We start from the raw sequence: 19,301 nt of genomic DNA on the forward strand, positions 1-19,301 counted from the left end.
ATACCAATTGATTCCCAGTCTAATCGGTCCAACCGACCAATTCAATCATGTACCAAGAATACTGGTTACATCATCAAATTTTAATAAAATTCGAGTTCAAGGTCTAAAATGGATCTAGATGCGAAATTCAGATACCAAAGTAGACTTAATTACCAAATTCATATGGTAAGAATTATATATTTTTAAAATTTTAAATAAGCTTTTATACCTTACCTAAAAAAATTATTACTATATTTAAATAATTAATAATATTTAATTTACCTCGAAATAGATCAAAATCTTTAAATTTAATTTTAAAATTTACAAATATTTAACTAAAAATAAAAAAATCATTTAAATACTTGTATAATCATAATTATTTTAATTTAACTGATAAATATACCTATCCGAACAAATCGATTAATCGATATGGACCAATTGAATTGAATTAAAAATTAATTAAATCAATTGAATTGAATTTTTTTTATAATTTTTAATGGAATGAACGAATGGATTAAAGTAATTAGACGAATAAACCATGAACACCAATCCAATTTTAAAATCGTTAAAGAGTATAATTTTCGAAGTAGAAATAACCAAATTCAAGTGAAACCCGAAACCCCAAAGTTGGCCAACCCATCCATCCCCCAACCCACGTCGTAAAGCAAATAAAGTGCCTGAATTCTCTCACGTAGTCAAGTGGGTGCTACCCGCCCGCCCATCCATTTCCCATCATATTTCCCTTTCCCATTTTATTTTATCACATTTCCCCTGCCCTGCCCTGCCCTGCCCTGCCCTGGTTCTTAGTTCGAAATTTCACCTCTCCCCTAACCATTAACCAAGTCGAAGCCCGAGACAAAGATACCCAAACTAAAAACAGGGAATTGAAAGTTCATAAAGAACTCTCCTTTGCTCACTACTGCCTTCAGGCTTCAACAAAGGACCTTTCTCTTATTTGTCTCTGCTTTTGCAATTAATCAATGCACCCTTCGCCCCTCTGCTCCGCAAACAACTAAGGTATTTTCTTTCTTTTGGCTTTACCATTCACTGAATTTCCTCCAACTTCTTTCTTTCTGGGTTCTTTTTGGATCCTTAATTTTAGCTGAACTATAATATTACCCATGCATGAAGCTTCTTCCTTGTGACAAGCGTGCAAGGTCTTTGCTTACTCTGTTTTCTATAAAATAAAAAAGGTTTTCTTTTTCTGCTTTAGTTTTGAATTTCATTGAGTGGAACTTTCAACATTCAACTCTTCTTTTAGCTCTACATTTTTTTTTTCATTTCATTTCATTTTTTTATCGTATTTTGGAGTCAACAAAACAGTGAATTTGAGTTTCCTGTTTTCTTATTTATGTTTAACTTTGATTTCTACTATTCTCTTTTTTTTTTGTTCTCTTGACAAAATCATTCTTTTGTATCGTCTTTGTCTGCTTTATTTTTCGTTCTTTTCCGGTTTTTGCTTTATCTCCCTCTTATCGTTTTTCCCCAACTCACAACTCAAAATTTGAACCATCTTCTTCCCTTTCACTCTCTCCTAAAAATTTGAACTTTATCTTTCTGGGTTTTCGCCTGCTTGGCATTTTCCATTAGTACCTTTTCTCAGCTAGCTCTCAAGTCTTCGTTTTGATCTAGCTTTAGAGTTCTCTTCATGAGAAGAGAAGGTAAATCATCAAGCATGTTCTTCAATTTTAATGCTTTTTCATTTTGTTTTCTCCTCGATCTCTCACTCCAGCGATGCTAGTCGTTATCTCCAAGCATACATAGGCCTCTGTGAGTGGAAGGTTTGCTTTAGGTGAGATCTTGGTGTTTGTTCTTCTTCTTTGTTTGAAAATATAAAAGGGTTCTCAATTTTCATTGTGATTTGAAAATGATACAAGAGAGAAGAATTCCATGGTTTGCTTTCATTGTTTCAAAAACAAGACATCGTTTTCTTGTTTGATGGTTTCTATGTTCCTTGTTTTACTACTTTTCTGTCTTTTTCCTTTCTAGTCTTTGGATTAATTTGAATAAGGAACTATTTGGACAGACTTTAAGCATACTCTATTCTGGTGTCACATGGAAGATTATTATATATGCATTATCTTCAATTTGCTTTTTTGATTTATTTTACATGCAGCCATTACCGGAACCATGGATTTAATAAATCAATTAACTAAATGTCTTCTTGATTTTATCAGCTGGTTTTGTTTTCTATATACGAGACCTTCAATGGATCATATATTTGACCAAGTTTTAAAGAATATTAAACTATACCTTGAGGTGTAAACTGGCCTGATGTGTGGGAATCTTTGGTTTCGCTGACCATTCCAGCAACTACATACCTGAGATCTCTTCTGGCTCAAGGAGGAACATTGTGCTTTTTAACTTAATCGGATGTTTTGTTTGTGGAGCTGATGAAATGGGGTGTTCTGTTTCGACTAGTAGTCGGAGTACTTGCAGTTCCGGGAGCCGTGGGGAGGCAGTTTCTCCTTTGTGTTTCGAGATTGGATTTTGTGGGACAAAGAGAACTAAGAGAACGTTCTCTGATCATGTTATTACGCTGCAGAATTTACCCTCAGTACCCAACAGGATTTTCACAAATGGGAAGAGCCGAACTTCTTGCATATTCACTCAGCAGGGTCGAAAGGGAATCAACCAGGATGCCATGATTGTATGGGAAGTAAGTTTTAGATGTTACCTTGAATTTGAGTTCCTTTGATTCTAAGTTCCCTTTAAATGCTCAATGTGACTGATGAGGTTAAAATTCGTGCAGGATTTCATGTCTGAAGATGTGACCTTTTGTGGTGTATTTGATGGCCATGGTCCACAAGGTCATCTCGTTGCTCGCAAAGTGCGAGATGCCCTGCCCCTTAAATTGCTATCCTCCATGCATTCATATCAGTCGAGGCAAAATGGGTCCGGAGGAGCATGTTTGAAGGGGAATTTGAAGAAATCGGATGGCTCTCCTGAGGACAGATTAAATTGTTTGTGGAAGGAAACATTCATGAAGTCATACAAAGCCATGGATAAAGAGTTGAGGTCCCATCCTAATTTGGACTGCTTCTGTAGTGGTAGCACTGCTGTCACTATAGTGAAACAGGTATGAGAGAATCACTGGTTTCTTCTCCTCACCTTCAACTTTTCTATCTTTCATCTAATCCATGTGGGTTGACTTCACTATTTTTAGGGCCCCAACCTTTTCATGGGATATATCGGGGATTCTCGTGCGATTATGGGATCCAAGGATAGCAATGGTTCAATGGTAGCAATCCAATTGACAGTTGATCTGAAGCCTGATTTACCAAGTACATTTGATCTCAAATCACATCCTTTTTCCCCTTGTGGGCGTGCTTAATCGGATGTAATATACTAAATACTAAATTTACATGCCTCAGGGGAAGCTGAAAGGATCAAAAAGTGCAAAGGTAGGGTTTTCGCATTGCAAGATGAACCCGAAGTACCGAGAGTATGGTTGCCATTTGATGATGCCCCTGGGCTAGCAATGGCTCGAGCTTTCGGGGATTTTTGTTTGAAGGAATATGGCGTTATCTCTATACCTGAATTTTCCCACCGGCTCCTTACGGAGAGAGATCAATTCATTGTTCTTGCCTCAGATGGGGTAATTCGTTCACCTTAAATTTTCCATTTATTCTTTATATGTGAATTTGGTTTCCACATTTTCCAGAACACTTGAGGGATTGTTGTTTATTATAGGTTTGGGATGTATTGAGCAACGAAGAGGTGGTTGAGATTGTATCCTTGGCTCCTACCCGGTCATCCGCTGCCAGGATTTTGGTGGACTCAGCTGCGCGCGAATGGAAACTAAAGTATCCTACTTCAAAAATGGATGATTGTGCGGTGGTTTGCTTATTTTTGGATGGGAAAATGGACACAGAATCTGATTACGAGGAACAGGGGTTATCATCTGCAACCGTTCAAAGTAATCATTCAGGTAATGCAATAGAAACCGATGATGGGCAGAAGACGGAGCTATACTTGCCGAGGAATTTCACGGTTAGATCATCGGAAGAAAGTGACAGTTACGGGAGAGTAGCAGCAGAGTTTGAAGGAAATGTGGAAGCAGTCTCGACAGAGGATCAAAACTGGTCAGGTCTGGAAGGTGTGACACGAGTGAACTCACTTGTCCAGCTTCCAAGATTTTCCGAGGAAAGACCTAACCCTTAACTTTTGGGTATTGTCTAGAAACGAAATTGAACTGGTTTTGCTGTAATATCCAAGGAAAAGAAAGCCCTAGTGAAATGGTGCCTATTGTGTTGTACATTTCTGCTATAATTAAAGAAATTTCTCAACCAAGGGACTGGTGAGCTGATCTAACAAAATTATCATCACATCCAGGGTACAAACATTTTTTTGGTACAACAACTATTGGTTAAGTTAGGTGTCCTCCTCATCTCTCTCATCATGACTCTAAATTAATATAATATCTATATCCAACCATTAATGAGTACATTAATTTCAGCCATCTGACTCTAAATTTATTGCTTTCAATTGACGATGGCTCATTGGTTCTGCAATTCTGAGCACACTGAATCCCGAGGGGGGAAGGCCAAAGTCAAGAGACTGTTTGATTATTGTTTTTTATAAAATTGCTACTGTTATGATCACACGTATTGATTTCTAGTTATTAAAGCAAGGGTAAATTGCATAGATAGCCACCCAACTATCAAGAATTTTCATTTTAAGCACTTAAAATAAAAATTTTACATAATTTAGTCATTTTGGTTAGTCCGGTTAAAATCATAAATGATAAGCTAATGTGGCAATTAAAAACTTGGTATAATAATTATAATACCTAATTTTTAACCTGGGCCCAAAACCATAAATGAAGCCCAAATTACAAACTCAAATCCAATTACATCAGACCCACTAAGCCCAAATATTACAAACCCAATACCTAAGCCCATTACCCTAACCCACTAGCCTAAAGCACCAAAAAAACAAACAGCAAATAACCCTAAGCAGTTAGCAGCAGTCGCCCCACGCCGCAGCAACCGTTCCATTGCAATGTCGTTGCTCGCACGTTCTACAGCCCTGCACAACGCCCTTTCCACGTTCTCCTTCACCTGCAACAAACCACGAACAGTGGAAGGGACCGAATTACAGCAACAAATTGTAAAAAGATTTTTTTTGGGGCTTTCTCTGTAAAGCTTTGGCTATAAAAAAAGCCAAAGGTTTTTTGTAAAAGAGGGTTTTTTGGACAGATTAAGAAAAAATAAGAAATAGAGAGAAAAAAGAAAACCTTTTGAAAAAGGTGATTTTATTTTCGTTTTTTTCCTCTTTTACTTTTTTTCCTTCGATTTACTATTTTGTGCACAAAACGGAATAAAAGAGGATTAACTTACCTGAATCTGAGTGCCGTTTGCGGTGTGGTTCTATGGCAGTTACGACGGCGGCGCCATGAAGGCTAGGGTTGAAACCCTAGTAGAGGAAACTTTTCCCCTCTAATTTTTTTTAAAAAGAAAAAGAAAATGAAATGGAAATGGAAATGTTTTTTTTGAAGGAAAAATTTTGGTTTTCGTTATTCGCGCGTTCTGGCCCTAAATGGGGAATTTGCGCAATTAGGCCTCCCTTTTTGCAACGTGTTTTAATTAGATATGTTGTTCTTCTTTTAATTTGGCCCTATTTTATCCTTATGGCATTTTAATCCACATCGCTGCGCAGCGTTTTGGAGGGCGGGATTAATTTTCCTTTTGGTCCTCCATTGTTATTCGCGTGTTCTATTTGATCCATTTGCCTTTTTTTTATTTTAGATTTGCCCCTGAATTTTAGTTTATTTTAATTTTAATCCTTAATCTATCGTTTTAGGTTTTTTTTATTTTAATATTATTAATATTGTTATATTGCATCATTATTATTTTATTTTTATTATTATTACTATTATTAATATAATAATTATTATTGTCGAAACCGATTTTTGAAAAAAACAAAATTTTTAGGTTGTCGACTTAAAAATGAAAATTGGGAGTCGCCACCAATCTTTTATTAAGGTGTGATTGGATCACCTAAAAACGACTTTGGTCTACTTAATTTTAGAAAACGGGTTCGGGAGTCGGTTACGTATGAGGAAGGATTAGCACCCTCATTACGCCCAAAAATTGGTACCTAGTTAATTAATTAATATCTTAAGGTCGAAAATTTTAAAATATAACCTTTAAAACTTAAAACGATGCGTATTAAGACCCTTTTCAATTTAGAGAAGCAAAAAAAAATGCCACACCCAATACGTTAGGGCACAACATTCTAATTTCCTCCAAGATAAATTAGGTCAGAATACTTATACAATAAAACTTTAAAAGAACATCCACTCATCCAAGATTTAAGAAATCACACCCAATACGTTAGGGCACGATCCCTTTAGAATCCTAAACTCGAATATTTCCTTTACTTTAAAAGAACATCCACTTATCCAAGATTTAAGAAATCACACCCAATACGTTAGGGTACAATTCCTTTAGAATCTCAAACTCGAATATTTCCTTCATGATTTAAAAGAAAGTCCGCTTATCCAAGATTTAAGAAATCACACCCAATACGTTAGGGCACAATTCCTTTAAAATCCCAAACTCGAATATTTCCTTTATGATTTTTAAAAAATCTTCATTTCGAGAAATCAATGCGTCACATCCAATACGTTAGGACACAACTTGTTGAATTCCCAATAATGAGTTCTTATTTTTTAATTAAAGAGAAATGCTCGATTGTTAGATTTAACGAAGAAAATCGGAACCCAATACGTTAGGGCTCAATTTCCTTGAAAATCCTAAATACAAGCACTATCTCAATTTTGAAAAGTTTGAAATCGAGTAAAAATGATGTGATGTTACATTAAATATACAATGCAATAATAAATAAATAAACAAGTGAAAGACATAAGCAAAACTATAAAATATAAAAAAATAAAGGATATAAAGTGTGCTTATAATAAGTACATTGAAGTTATGGAGAATACAAGACATACATGGATTTATATGAAGATATAGACTATAAGATTCATATAAAATATAATGCATTTATAAAAGAAATATATAAATATATATTATAAAATTTGTGTAAAAAATAAATAGGTAGTTAAACATTTTCAAAAATAAATAAATAAAAATAGATATATACGTGTATATATATAAATATAAAAGAACATTCATTAGAAAAAATAATATGTATACATGTACATATAAAATATCTATAGATTAAAAATAATTAAATAATATCTACATTATCAAAATTGAATAAAATAAATAAATATGTGTATATATATAAATATGAGAAAATATTAATTGAAAAATATAATATGTACATATATATAAAAAAATAATTATATACATATATAGATTATAAAACGATAATTACATATATACAAAAAATGATAATAATTAAATTAATTAATTTAAAAATATTAAAAAACTATGAAGAAAACATGTACAAGTATACGTGTACATATTTACAAAAGTAAAAACAAGTTTTTGAAATTAAAAATATAAAAGTATATATATTATAAAAAATGTTTGTATGTACATAAAAATAATAATTAAATAATAATAATAATAATAATGATGATGATGATGAGGAAGATGAGAAAATAAAATTAAAAAAAAACGAATTGCAAAAAAACAAATAGTTAAAAAAAACTAAAATAACAAGAAATAAATGAAATTTAAGCAAAATAATGGGCGAAATCGCGACACGCGAATTACATGGAGGGCCAAATCGGAAATAATCCTCCTCCCCAAAACAGTGTCGTTTCGCTAGCATGATTTAAAACAGTTTTTTTAGGAAAAAAAACATCGTTTGCAGCATAAAAAAAAAGAAAACAAAAAAACAAAGGCTCTCTACTAGGGTTTTTAACCCCAGCCCCCTGACACCACCGTTCACTCTTGCCAATGCTCCGATTGCGACAGAGACGGCACAAATCCGGCGATTCCAACTTGAGGAGTAAGCCCTTTCCTCCTTTCTTTATATTTTAAGCAAAAATAAATAAAGAAATAAAGAAACTAAAAATATATATACATCTATGTATAAATAAAAAATAAAAGAACGATAATCCTCAAGGTAATATAGAGAGAAAAAAACCTTTGTATTCAAAAAAGAAAATTTTCCTTCTCTCTTTTCGTCTCCTCCTTTTTACATTACATTCAGTGGCTTTATATAGCCATTCTAAAAAAATCATATAAAGAAGAAACAAATCTCTTTTATTTGATTTGTGAATCTTTGATTTCATTTCCTTTTTTTTCTTGCTTGATATGCTTGATTTGATTTTGCAATCCTTGATTTTCTTTCCTTTCTTGTTTGTTTCCTTGCAGGTGAAGATCGATGACGCTCGTGACTGCGGCGCAAAGTCTTCTTAGAAACCCTAGGGTTTCTGCAAATGATTTGAGCCACTGAATTTGGGCCATTTTCGAAATTGGGCCACCGTTTTAAATTGGTTTTGGGCCTTATGGCCCGTTTGTAATTTTGGGCCTTTTACCCGGGCCAAAATCGGGTATTACAGCTGCCCCTCTTTGCTCGTTGTCGTGTAACAAGAACAGAGCAAAGACTTTAAAAATGCCCGATTTTGTCCGGTCTTTGGTATTTTTCTTCTTCAAAAAGCTTCACCTCTTCCTACTGCATCTTCAGTAGTATAGGAGCTAGTGCTTCAATCTATTTCACTGCAATTAGTCTGCTCCACTGCAATTTCAGGGAGATAAGGCTTGCAATCTTCAATCTATTCCACTAATGCTTAGGGAGATAAGATCTGAAATCTTCAATCTATTCCACTGTTGTCTAGGGGAGTAGAATTACTGGCTTCAATGTACTCCATTATAACCACAGGGAGGTAAAATCCGCCATCTTCGATCTGCTCCACTATCGCTAGGGAGATAAGATCTGAAATCTTCAATCTATTCCATCGTTGTCCGTGGAAATAGAATTATCGCTTCAATGTACTCCATTATAACCACAGGGAGGTAAAATCCGCCATCTTCAATCTGCTCCACCACCGCTAGGAGATAAGACCTAAAATCTTCAATCTATTCCATCGTTGTTCAGGGAAGTAGAGTTATCGGCTTCAATGTACTCTCAGTAACCACAGGAGGTAAAATCCGCCATCTTCGATTTGCTCCACTCTCGCTTAGGAGATAAGATCTGAAATCTTCAATCTATTCCATCGTTGTCCGTGAAAGTAGAATTATCGGCTTCAATGTACTCCATCTGTAACCACGTGGAGGTAAAATCTACCATCTTCGATCCGCTCCACTCTCGCTTAGGAGATAAGATCTGAAATCTTCAATCTATTCCATCGTTGCCCGTGGAAGTAGAATTACTAGCTTCAATGTACTCCATCAGTAACCACAAGGAGGTAAAATCCGCCATCTTCGATCCTTCATTGTCAATGCAGAAGGCAAGATTTGCTATCTTTAACTTGCTCCACTACAACCGAGGAAGGCAATGCTTTATTTTCGATCGCTTCGCCCAATGCGGGAAGGCAAGATCTACTCTTTCACCGATCTGTTCTCCGTGGAACATGACCAGATAATGAACCTAATTATGCCTAATGATTAGGATGTCATGATCAAAATGCATCAAATGCTCCTAACTAGACATGTGTGAATGGTGTTTGCATGAATGCAAAATTTATTTTTTCGAGAATGATCCCACTTAGGTTGTCATCACTCGAAGTTTATTAAGGCTTTGTGACTGATGTGCTACAACGCCTTCTTGCTTGACTGGCTTTTCTGAAGAATCATTTAGCCAGGCTGCCCCCCACTGTGAACCTCCAAGTTTAATCCATTGGGGTGCAAAAATTCATACCATTGTTCTCCCACTGTAACCCAAGAGTATATGGCTTTTCTTCAATCCTCTCCTATCACAATTCAAGGATACAGGATCTAAATCTTTCTAGTCTTTTACACCATTCCCAAGGTGTCGTACCAAAAGCTCATGCACAAATGAAGGCTCTCTTCTCCGAGGTAACCTCTTTCTATTGCCTGGTGATCATTACTTGCTTGTTGATTTAGGCTTTGTCATCAACACAACATCCAATGTTTTTGACAACAAAATCCAAAGAGAAAGTCCTAGTTTAGACTCTTCCTTTTCAGATTTCCAACCTTTAAAAACTTGGTGCGTTCTAAACAATAGTCCTGTTTTAGGTTCCCGTATTATTTAGAAACTTCTAGAGTAATATGCAAAACTTCCTTCATGAAAGTTTTATTAGTCCATTAATCGTTATTCTAATGCAACATGCTTGCAAAAAGGGTATATCAATAGATGAGAATACAATTGGTTCTGTGCATAGCTCGAAAGGAATATATTATCAAAAATAGTAAATAAGGATAGCAAATAAATTGATTGAGAATGTGTATATTGGAAAAGAATGAAGTATCCCAAAAATAACAAACTCAGTATAAATAGTATGAATATTGGGTGCCCCAAATATCGCAGCTTGAGCTTCTCTGTACAAACTTTCTGAAGATCCTTCTGAGTTTGACATGTGTTTAGGAGATCCACAGTACTCTGCCAATTTCTTCGTCTGACTTAAACAACTGAATATCCTTTTAAATTTCATCGTTTTTTTAATCTTTTTAAACCTTTGACACCAAGTCATTAAACAATCAATTTGGCACCAATTTTGGGCGTTACAAGGGTGCTAACCCTTCCTCGTGCGTAACTGAATCCCGAACCTGTTTTCTCAAATTTCGTAGACCAAAATCGTTTTTAGGGTGAGCCGATTACACCTCAATAAAGGATCGGTGGCGACTCCAATTGACTAGAGAATTTGAAAAACCAACACCCTTACGGCACCCAAGAAAAGACTAGAGAAATGGACCAAAGGTTAGAGAAATTAGAGCAAATACAAATATAGATACATGAGCAATTGACCAAATTTCAACAAGACATAAGGGATCAGTTGTTAGAATTCTAAAGAAATATGATGTGCCAGTTAACCCAGTTATTGGCTAGAGGGTTAGAAAGAGGAAAGAGCCCAGTGGTCCGCTTTGGGGATGATAATGAGGACCATAAATATCCTCCAGGCTTCACTCCAACAAATAGCCAAGCACAACCAAATGCATATCCACAAAGGGTAATTGTTAATATCCGACCCCAATATCAGACCAGCACTTCGACAGCGGTGAATTTTCAGACTGGCTCAGGTTCCAACCCGATGGGAAATTTAACTAATCCTGTTGTCATTGATGATCTAGTAGAAACAGAACAGGCGAGGGTAGAGTTCCCAAAACAATTTGAAGATAATTACAAACGGAAAGGGCAAGAGTGGAACTCCCAAATCAATACTTTAAAGGCCCCAAGGAAAAGGAAAAATGATGTGAATAATGGGAGTGGGTATAACAAGGGTTATTCAAAGTCGATTACCGCAAGTCAGCCAAAGACGATTATTACTAGCCATCAGAGCCCTTTAAAGCGAGAATCTTACACGAAGACAAATACAAAAGGGCCTCAGCTCACGCCTATACCGATGTCATATAGAGAGCTATATCAAAGCCTATTGAATGCACATGTGGTGTCCCCCTTCTATTTGAAACCAATGTTGCCCCCGTTTCCTAAATGATATAATGCAAATGCTCAGTGTGAATACCATGCAGGAATTGCGGGGCATTCGATAGAAAATTGCACCACATTCAAAAAGATAGTTGAAAGACTCATTAATATATGTGTTGTCAAATTTGATGATTCATCCAGTGCAGAAAATCTGCTACCCAATCATGATTGATAATGGAGTGAATGCAATGTATGAAGAAGTGTTGGGAAATGTTCACATCAATGCCATATATAAAGACACAATTTAAAAAGGGTCCTTGTAGATATTCGCCCTTATCAACTTAGAGATGTTCTAAATAATTGGACTGCGGAGGAAATTCCTATAGTATTTAGAGCTTATTTAGAGTAATGTTCAGACACATTTGTTGCTTTTAGCCTAGAAGCAATAAGAACTTCTTTGTGAAATAGGCTCATGTCTGAACATCATTATTTTAATAAAATGCATCATTGCGATCATCTTTGAGCTAATGTTCTTTCATTATTTACGATTCTTTCATTCTTTTAGATTTTCTTCCAAATCATTCTTTCATTCATTCATAATTATACGGTACAAATAATTATTCATAAATTCATAAATTCTTTGTATATTCTTTTATACTTACAATAGGTCCCTGGATATCAACAACATGAGTGGCGCTGCTACAAACTCAGGATCTCCTGTTGAGCGAGACATGTGTTTAGAGGGATCTCTTGACTTTGAAGATGACATAGACTGTAGCCCATCTCCAGACTTGTTGAGGATGGTAGAGCAGAAAGGAAATTCTACCTTATGATGGGACAATAAAGATTGTGATCTTAAGAGAATGTGCATAACGGGAGAAACAAAGTAGGACCTTGTTGAGTTACTTCAAGAGATCAAATATGTCTTCGCATGGTCATACTAGAATATGCTCGGGTTAAGCACTGATATTGTAATCTGAGTAATAGCACGACGTCAAAAATTTGCAGTATGTTCAAGATTAACATCATGAACGATGCAGTTAGAATTCTTTACCGGGGCAATACTTTCTTCTTTGGCTCATCATAGTTTTGCCCGTTGAATTCAAGTTGTCATTTCTCCGTATTTTTGATGGATTTCATCCTAATTGAAGAGGAAGATCCAAAGTTTTTTTGTTATAGTTAAATTTCGCCCCAAAAGGCTCTATGAGAGAAACCTGATACCAAAGAAAATCTTTGGCATACAAAATGAAAGTGGAAGATTTTATGTGGAAGACCTTATCTGGAATAACATTGATTCCGATCGAAAGAGATGATCAGGACTTGCCTAATCCTATGAGTGCAGATTTAATCCAAAAAAAAAGAAAAAACAAGAAAAAAATAAAAAGAAACAAAAACCTCTACCAAGGCAATGCCTTTCTCTTTAGCTTATCACGGTTTTTCCATTAAAGTTGAAATTCTTTCTCTCCGGGTATTGGCTGAGCTGAAGTAGGATGAAAATCCAATCTCGATACGATTAGTTGAACCTAATTGAAGGGAAAAGGCTAAAGACTATTCGTCACGATCAGATGTACCAAAAACAGATGATGTGAACTTACAACAAAAATGTTCGTCTCAGAGAATTCCACTAGGGAGACCTGGTATTGAAAAAGATCTTTCTTCTACAAAAGGACTTTAGAGAAAAATGAGTGCCAAATTGGGAAGGTCCTTATGTTGTAAAGAAGACCTTTTCCGGAGGAGCACTGATCTTGAGTGCGATGGATAGTAAAAAACCTGTCTAATCCTGTAAACTCAGATTCAGTCAAGAAATACTTCGCTTAAAGAAGGAGAGGACCAAGGTAAAAACCCGAAAAGGGCACTTTGAGTCATAAAAAATGAAAATAAAAAATGGAAAAAGTAAAAATGTAGAGGCTAAGGTGAAAACCCGCAAAGAGCGCCTTAGACCAAAGGGGATTTGAGTTGAAAACCCGAAAAGGGCAGCTCAAATTTTGATCAGAATAGGGCATGAAGTGATCAGAGTAGCTCAGATTTTGATCAAAATAGGGCATGTGGTGGTCTTGATATACCTAAATCAGCAGGAAATGGTATGTAACATCTTGGGGTATCGACAGAGTACTGTAGATCTCCTACACACATGTCAAACTCAGAATGGTCTTCAGCAAGTTTGTACAGAGAAGTTCAAGCTGCGATATCTGGGGCACCTGCTTTTCATACTATTTATATTGAATTGCTTGTTCTTGGAATACTTCATTCTTTTTCAAGATATGTGTTCTTAATCCATTCTTCTTTTATTTTTACTATCCTTGATATTCTATTCATTTCGAGCCATGCTCCTAAATCAATTCTATTTTTATCATTGTTATGATCTTTTGCAAGCATGCTGCATTGGAATAATGATTAATGGACCAATGAAACTTTCACAAAGGAAGTTTTGCATATTACTATAGAAGTTTCTAAATAGTACAGTAACCTAAAACAGGACTATTGTTTAGAACACACCAAGTTTAAAGGTTGGAAATCTGAGAAGGAAGAGTCTAAATTAGGACTTTCTTTTTTGGATTTTGTTGTCAAAAACATTGATTGAACAAAATGACAAGATGATAAGTTGGTGGCAATGCTTAGATGAACAAGCAAGCAATAATCACCAAGCAATAAAAAGGGGTTTCCTTGGAGAAGAGAATCATTTATTCATGCATAGGCATTTGGTATGACACCCTGAGATTGGTATAAAAGACCAAAGAGCTTCATATTCTGTATCCTTGAATTGCGATAAGAGAAGATTAAGAAAAGTCATGTTTTCCTACCCTTGGGTTACAGTGAAAGGATGATACAAATTTTATGTCCCAGTGGATTAAACTTTGAAGTTTACAGTGGGGGCAGTTTGATTAAGTGTTTTATTGAAGGTGTCAGCGAAGCAATAAGGCGTTGTAGCACGTCAGTGATAAAATCTTAATAAACTTTGAGTAATGACAACCTAAGCTGGATCATTCTCGAAAAATAATATTCTATATTCATTCAAATGTCATTCATACACGCCTAGTTAGAAGCATTTGATTCATTCTGATAATGGCATCCTAATCACTAGGCATAATTAGGTTCATAAATTGAATTATACAGGTCATGTTCCCCAGAGAACCAACCGGTGAAACTTCAGCCTTATCTCCTTGAGCAGAGTGGAGTAGGTTGAAAATGGTAGATCTTGCCTTCTTGTACTGGCAACGAAGCAGATCGAAGACACCAGTCTTATCGCCTTGACGTTGCGATGGAATAGATGGAAGTCACAACGGTGAATCTTACTTCCCTGGCGTTGCAGTGGAACGGATTGAAGCCACAATGGCGAACCTTATCTCCTCGGTGTTAAGACTTGGATTAGCTGAAGTGGAGCGAATTAAAGCTGTGGGCAGCGAATCCTATCTCTTTAGCATTACAGTGGAATGGGTTAAAGCCGCAGCGGCGAATCTTACTTCCCTAGCGGTGTAGGGGACCAGATTGAAGCCACGACGACGAATCTCATTTCCCCTCATTGGAGCCAAACGAAAAATCTTACTTCTCCGGCGTTGCAGCGGAGCAGATTGAAGCCACGTCGGAGAATCTTATCTCCCTGGCGTTAAGACTTGAATTAGCTGAAGTGGAGTGGATTAAGGCTGTGGGCAGCAAATCCTATCTCTTTGGCATTACAGTGGAACGGATTGAAGCCGCGACGACGAATCTTACTTCAATGGCGGTGTAGGGGACCAGATTGAAGCCAAAACAGCGAATCTCGTTCCCCGATATAGCAGTTAAGTAGATTAAAGCCACAATGGCGAATCTTACTTCCCCAGCGTTGCAGCGGAGTAGATTGAAGCCACGACGGTTAATCTTATCTCCCTGGCATTAAGACTTAGATTAGCTGAAGTGGAGCGGATTAAGGCCGTGGGTAGCGAATCCTATCTCTTTGGCATTACAGTGGAATAGATTGAAGCCACAACGGTAAATCTTACTTCCCTGGCAGTGTAGTAGAACAGATTGAAGCTACGACAGTAAATTGTATTTCCCCGACATTGCAATTAAATAGATTGAAGCCACAACAGTGAATCTTACTTCCCTGGCAGTGTAGTGGAACAGATTGAAGCTACGACGGCGAATATTGTTTCCCCGACATAGCAATTAAATAGATCGAAGCCACAACAGCGAATCTTACTTCCCTGGCGATGCAGTGGAACAGATTGAAGCTACAACGGTGAATCTTATTTCCCCGACATTGCAATTAAAAAGATTGAAGCCACAACGGTGAATCTTACTTCCCTGGCGGTGCAGTGGAACAGATTGAAGGTACAACGGCGAATCTTGCTTCCCCGACATTACAATTAAAAAGACTGAAGCCACAACGACAAATCTTACTTCCCTGGCGGTGCAGTGGAACAGATTGAAGCTACAACAGCGAATCTTGCTTCCCCGACATTGCAGTTAATTAGACTGAAGATAGCGAATCTTATTTCCCTGAAGTTGCAATGGAACAAATTAAAGCTATAAATTACCGATCTTATCTCTCTGAAGTTGCAGTAGAGTAGATCATATCAGGTCTTATCCTCTTGAAGTAGCATGGGGCAGACTGAAGATAGCGAGTCTTATCTCCCTGAGTTATAGTGGAGCAGACAGAAGCTACTAATCCTATCTCTCTGAAGTTGCAATGGAGCGAATTAAAACGATGAATCATATACCTCTGAAGTTGCAGTAGGTTGAATTAGATTTTATCATATCAAACCTTATCTCCCTGAAGTCGCAGTGGAGCAGGTAGAAGATACAAGTCTTATCTCCCTGAAGTTGCAGTGGAGCAGACTAAAACCACCAATCTCGTCCCCCTGAAGTTGCAGCAGAGTGGATTGAAGCTACAAGTCGTATCTCTCTGAAGTGCAGTGGAGTAGATCGAAGCAATAAGTCACAGTGGACTGGAACGAGACTACTTAAAGAAGAGAAGCACTAAAGAAGTCGAGGCTCGGTAAGACCGGGCACAATTGGGCTTTTTAGTCTTTACTCTGTTCCCGTTACACGACCACGAGCAAAGAGGGGCAGCTGTAATACCCAATTTTTAGCCCGGGCCCAAAACCATAAATGAAGCCCAAATTACAAACTCAAATCCAATTACATTAGACCCACTAATCCCAAATATTACAAACCCAATACCTAAGCCCATTACCTTAACCCACGCCTAAAGCACCAAAAAAACAAAGAAGAACCCTAAGCGGTTAGCGGCGATGCCCACGCCAAAAGAACTGCTCCATTGCCCACGTCGTTGTTCTCGACGTTCAGCACCTCAAGACAACGCCCTTTCCACGTTCTCCTTCACCTGCAACAAACCAAGAACAATGGAAGGGACCGAATATACAGCAACAAATTGTAAAAAGATTTTTTTGGGCTTTCTCTGTAAAGCTTTGGCTATAAAAAAAGCCAATGGTTTTTTGTAAAGGGTGGTTTTTTGGACAGATTAAGAAAAAATAAGAAATAGAGAGAAAAAAAGAAAATCTTATGAAAAAGGTGATTTTATTTTTGTTTTTTTCCTCTTTTATTTTTTTCCTTCGATTTACTATTTTGTGCACAAAACGGAATAAAAAAGGATTAACTTACCTGAATCCAAGCGCCGTTCGCGGTGTGGTTCCATGGCAGTTACGACGGCGGCGCCATGAAGGCTAGGGTTGAAACCCTAGTAGAGGAAACTTTTCCCCTCTGTTTTAAAAAAAAAAAAAGAAAATGAAATGGAAATGTTTTTTTTGAAGGAAAAATTTTGGTTTTAGTATATAAACAAAACGACGTCGTTTGATGGGGGAGGATCCGCGCGTTGACCCGACTCGCAAGCAGGGTCCGCGCGTTCTAGCCCTAAATGGCGAATTTGCGCAATTAGGCCTCCCTTTTTGCAACGTGTTTTAATTAGATATGTTGTTCTTCTTTTAATTTGGCCCAAATATTTTATCCTTATGGCATTTTAATCCACATCGCTGCGCAGCGTTTTGGAGGGCGAGATTAATTTCCCTTTTGGTCCTCCATTGTTATTCGCGTGTTCTATTTGATCCATTTGCGTTTTATTTATTTTAGATTTGCCCCTGAATTTTTGTTTATTTTAATTTTAATCCTTAATCTATCATTTTAGGTTTTTTATTTTAATATTATTAATATTGTTATATTGCATCATTATTATTTTATTTTTATTTTATTACTATTATTAATATAATAATTATTATTATTATAACCATGTATTTATGTAAACCTTTTTAAAGTATACGTATATTATTTTTATAATTTATATATATACATACATACTTTTTATATATATATATTACAATTTATATACGTATCTATATATATCTAAATATTCTTTTATTTTTTCTTCACAAATATGTATGTACGTATACATTTTATAATATTTATACATTTTCCATATTTTATAATCCATACATATATATATATATTTTATAATATATATGTATATATATTCATGCACTATTTAAAATTATTATAAATATATTTTCAGTATTTTTTATATACATATATATACATATTTTCATAATTTACTAACATATTATACTTATACATTTTTATTTTTGTAAATACATATACATATATAATTTATATTAAAGTATTTGTTTCATGTTGTATATTAACATTTTATCATACTTTTAAAGAAAATATATTTGGTTTCATCAAAGCATTAAAATCATTTTTGTTCAAAGGCTTTTAAAATACGGCAACATTCGGTATTTGGGATCTTCGAGAGGATTGAGCCCTAACGTATTGGGTTCCAATTTTCCTTGTTGAACTTAAATAATCGAGAATATGCTTTATTCAAAACGCGTAAATATAAAAATCATTTTCGAGAATTCAACATGTTGTGTCCTAACTTATTGGGCGTGACATATTGTTTTCTGGAGATGAAAATTTTCCTATAAAACAAAAGCAATATTCAAAGTTTGGGGATTCTGAGAAATTGTACTCTAACGTATTGGGTCTCGATTTCTTCGTCTGACTTAAACAACTGAATATCCTTTTAAATTTCATCGTTTTTTTTAATCTTTTTAAACCTTTGACACCAAGACATTAAACAATCAATTTGGTACCGATTTTGGGTGTTACGAGGGTGCTAACCCTTCCTCGTGCGTAACTGACTCCCGAACCTGTTTTCTCAAATTTCGCAGACCAAAATCGTTTTTAGGGTGAGCCGATTACACCTCAATAAAGGATCGGTGGCGACTCCAATTTTTGTTTTTAAAGTCGACAACTAGATTTTTTGTTTTCAAAAAAATGGTTTCGACAATAATAAATTTAACCCTAATATTTTCTTTTACATATTATATCAATTTAGTCATAATTTAAAAATTAAGCCTCAAAGTTTACAAATGATCTCAGTTTGATCCTAATTCTAAAAATTAAAAAAAATATAATAATAAATATTTTAAAAATATAATAATAAATTTAAATTTTATATTAATATTAATATTAAATAAATATAAATATATTAATATTAAATAAAATAAAAATCTCCCAACTCAGTTATCTCTTGAACTTACCCCACCACCGTCCCGTGGGTAGGGGGAGATTTTTATTTTATTTGATATTAATATAAAATTTAAATTTATTATTATATTTTTTAATATATTTATTTTAATTTTTAGATCAAGATCAAATTGAGATCATTTGTAATCTTTGAGGTTGATTTTAAAATTATGATTAAATTGGTAGAACATGTAAAAATTTAGGGCTAAATTTGTTATTATACCGATTTTTTGATTGCTACATCACTTGCCATTTGTGATTTTGACAAGAAAGAACAAAATAATCAAACTATTTAACGTGAACGTTTAATTACAATCTTTTTATTTTAAGTA

At 35.5% G+C, this 19,301-nt stretch overlaps 1 protein-coding gene across 1 annotated transcript; it reads left to right on the forward strand.

Moving 5' to 3' along the window:
* The first annotated feature begins 696 nt into the window (after positions 1–696).
* Positions 697–4,268, forward strand: LOC105794893 (probable protein phosphatase 2C 52). The gene is made up of 6 exons (XM_052628579.1): positions 697–996; positions 2,157–2,638; positions 2,732–3,058; positions 3,146–3,263; positions 3,354–3,577; positions 3,673–4,268. The coding sequence occupies exons 2-6, from the start codon at positions 2,378–2,380 to the stop codon at positions 4,141–4,143; spliced, it is 1,401 nt and encodes a 466-aa protein (XP_052484539.1). The 5' UTR covers positions 697–996; positions 2,157–2,377; the 3' UTR covers positions 4,144–4,268.
* The last annotated feature ends 15,033 nt before the right edge of the window (positions 4,269–19,301 follow it).

The sequence above is a fragment of the Gossypium raimondii genome, chromosome 3 (assembly GCF_025698545.1).
Source record: "Gossypium raimondii isolate GPD5lz chromosome 3, ASM2569854v1, whole genome shotgun sequence".
Classification (NCBI taxonomy): Eukaryota; Viridiplantae; Streptophyta; class Magnoliopsida; order Malvales; family Malvaceae; genus Gossypium; species Gossypium raimondii.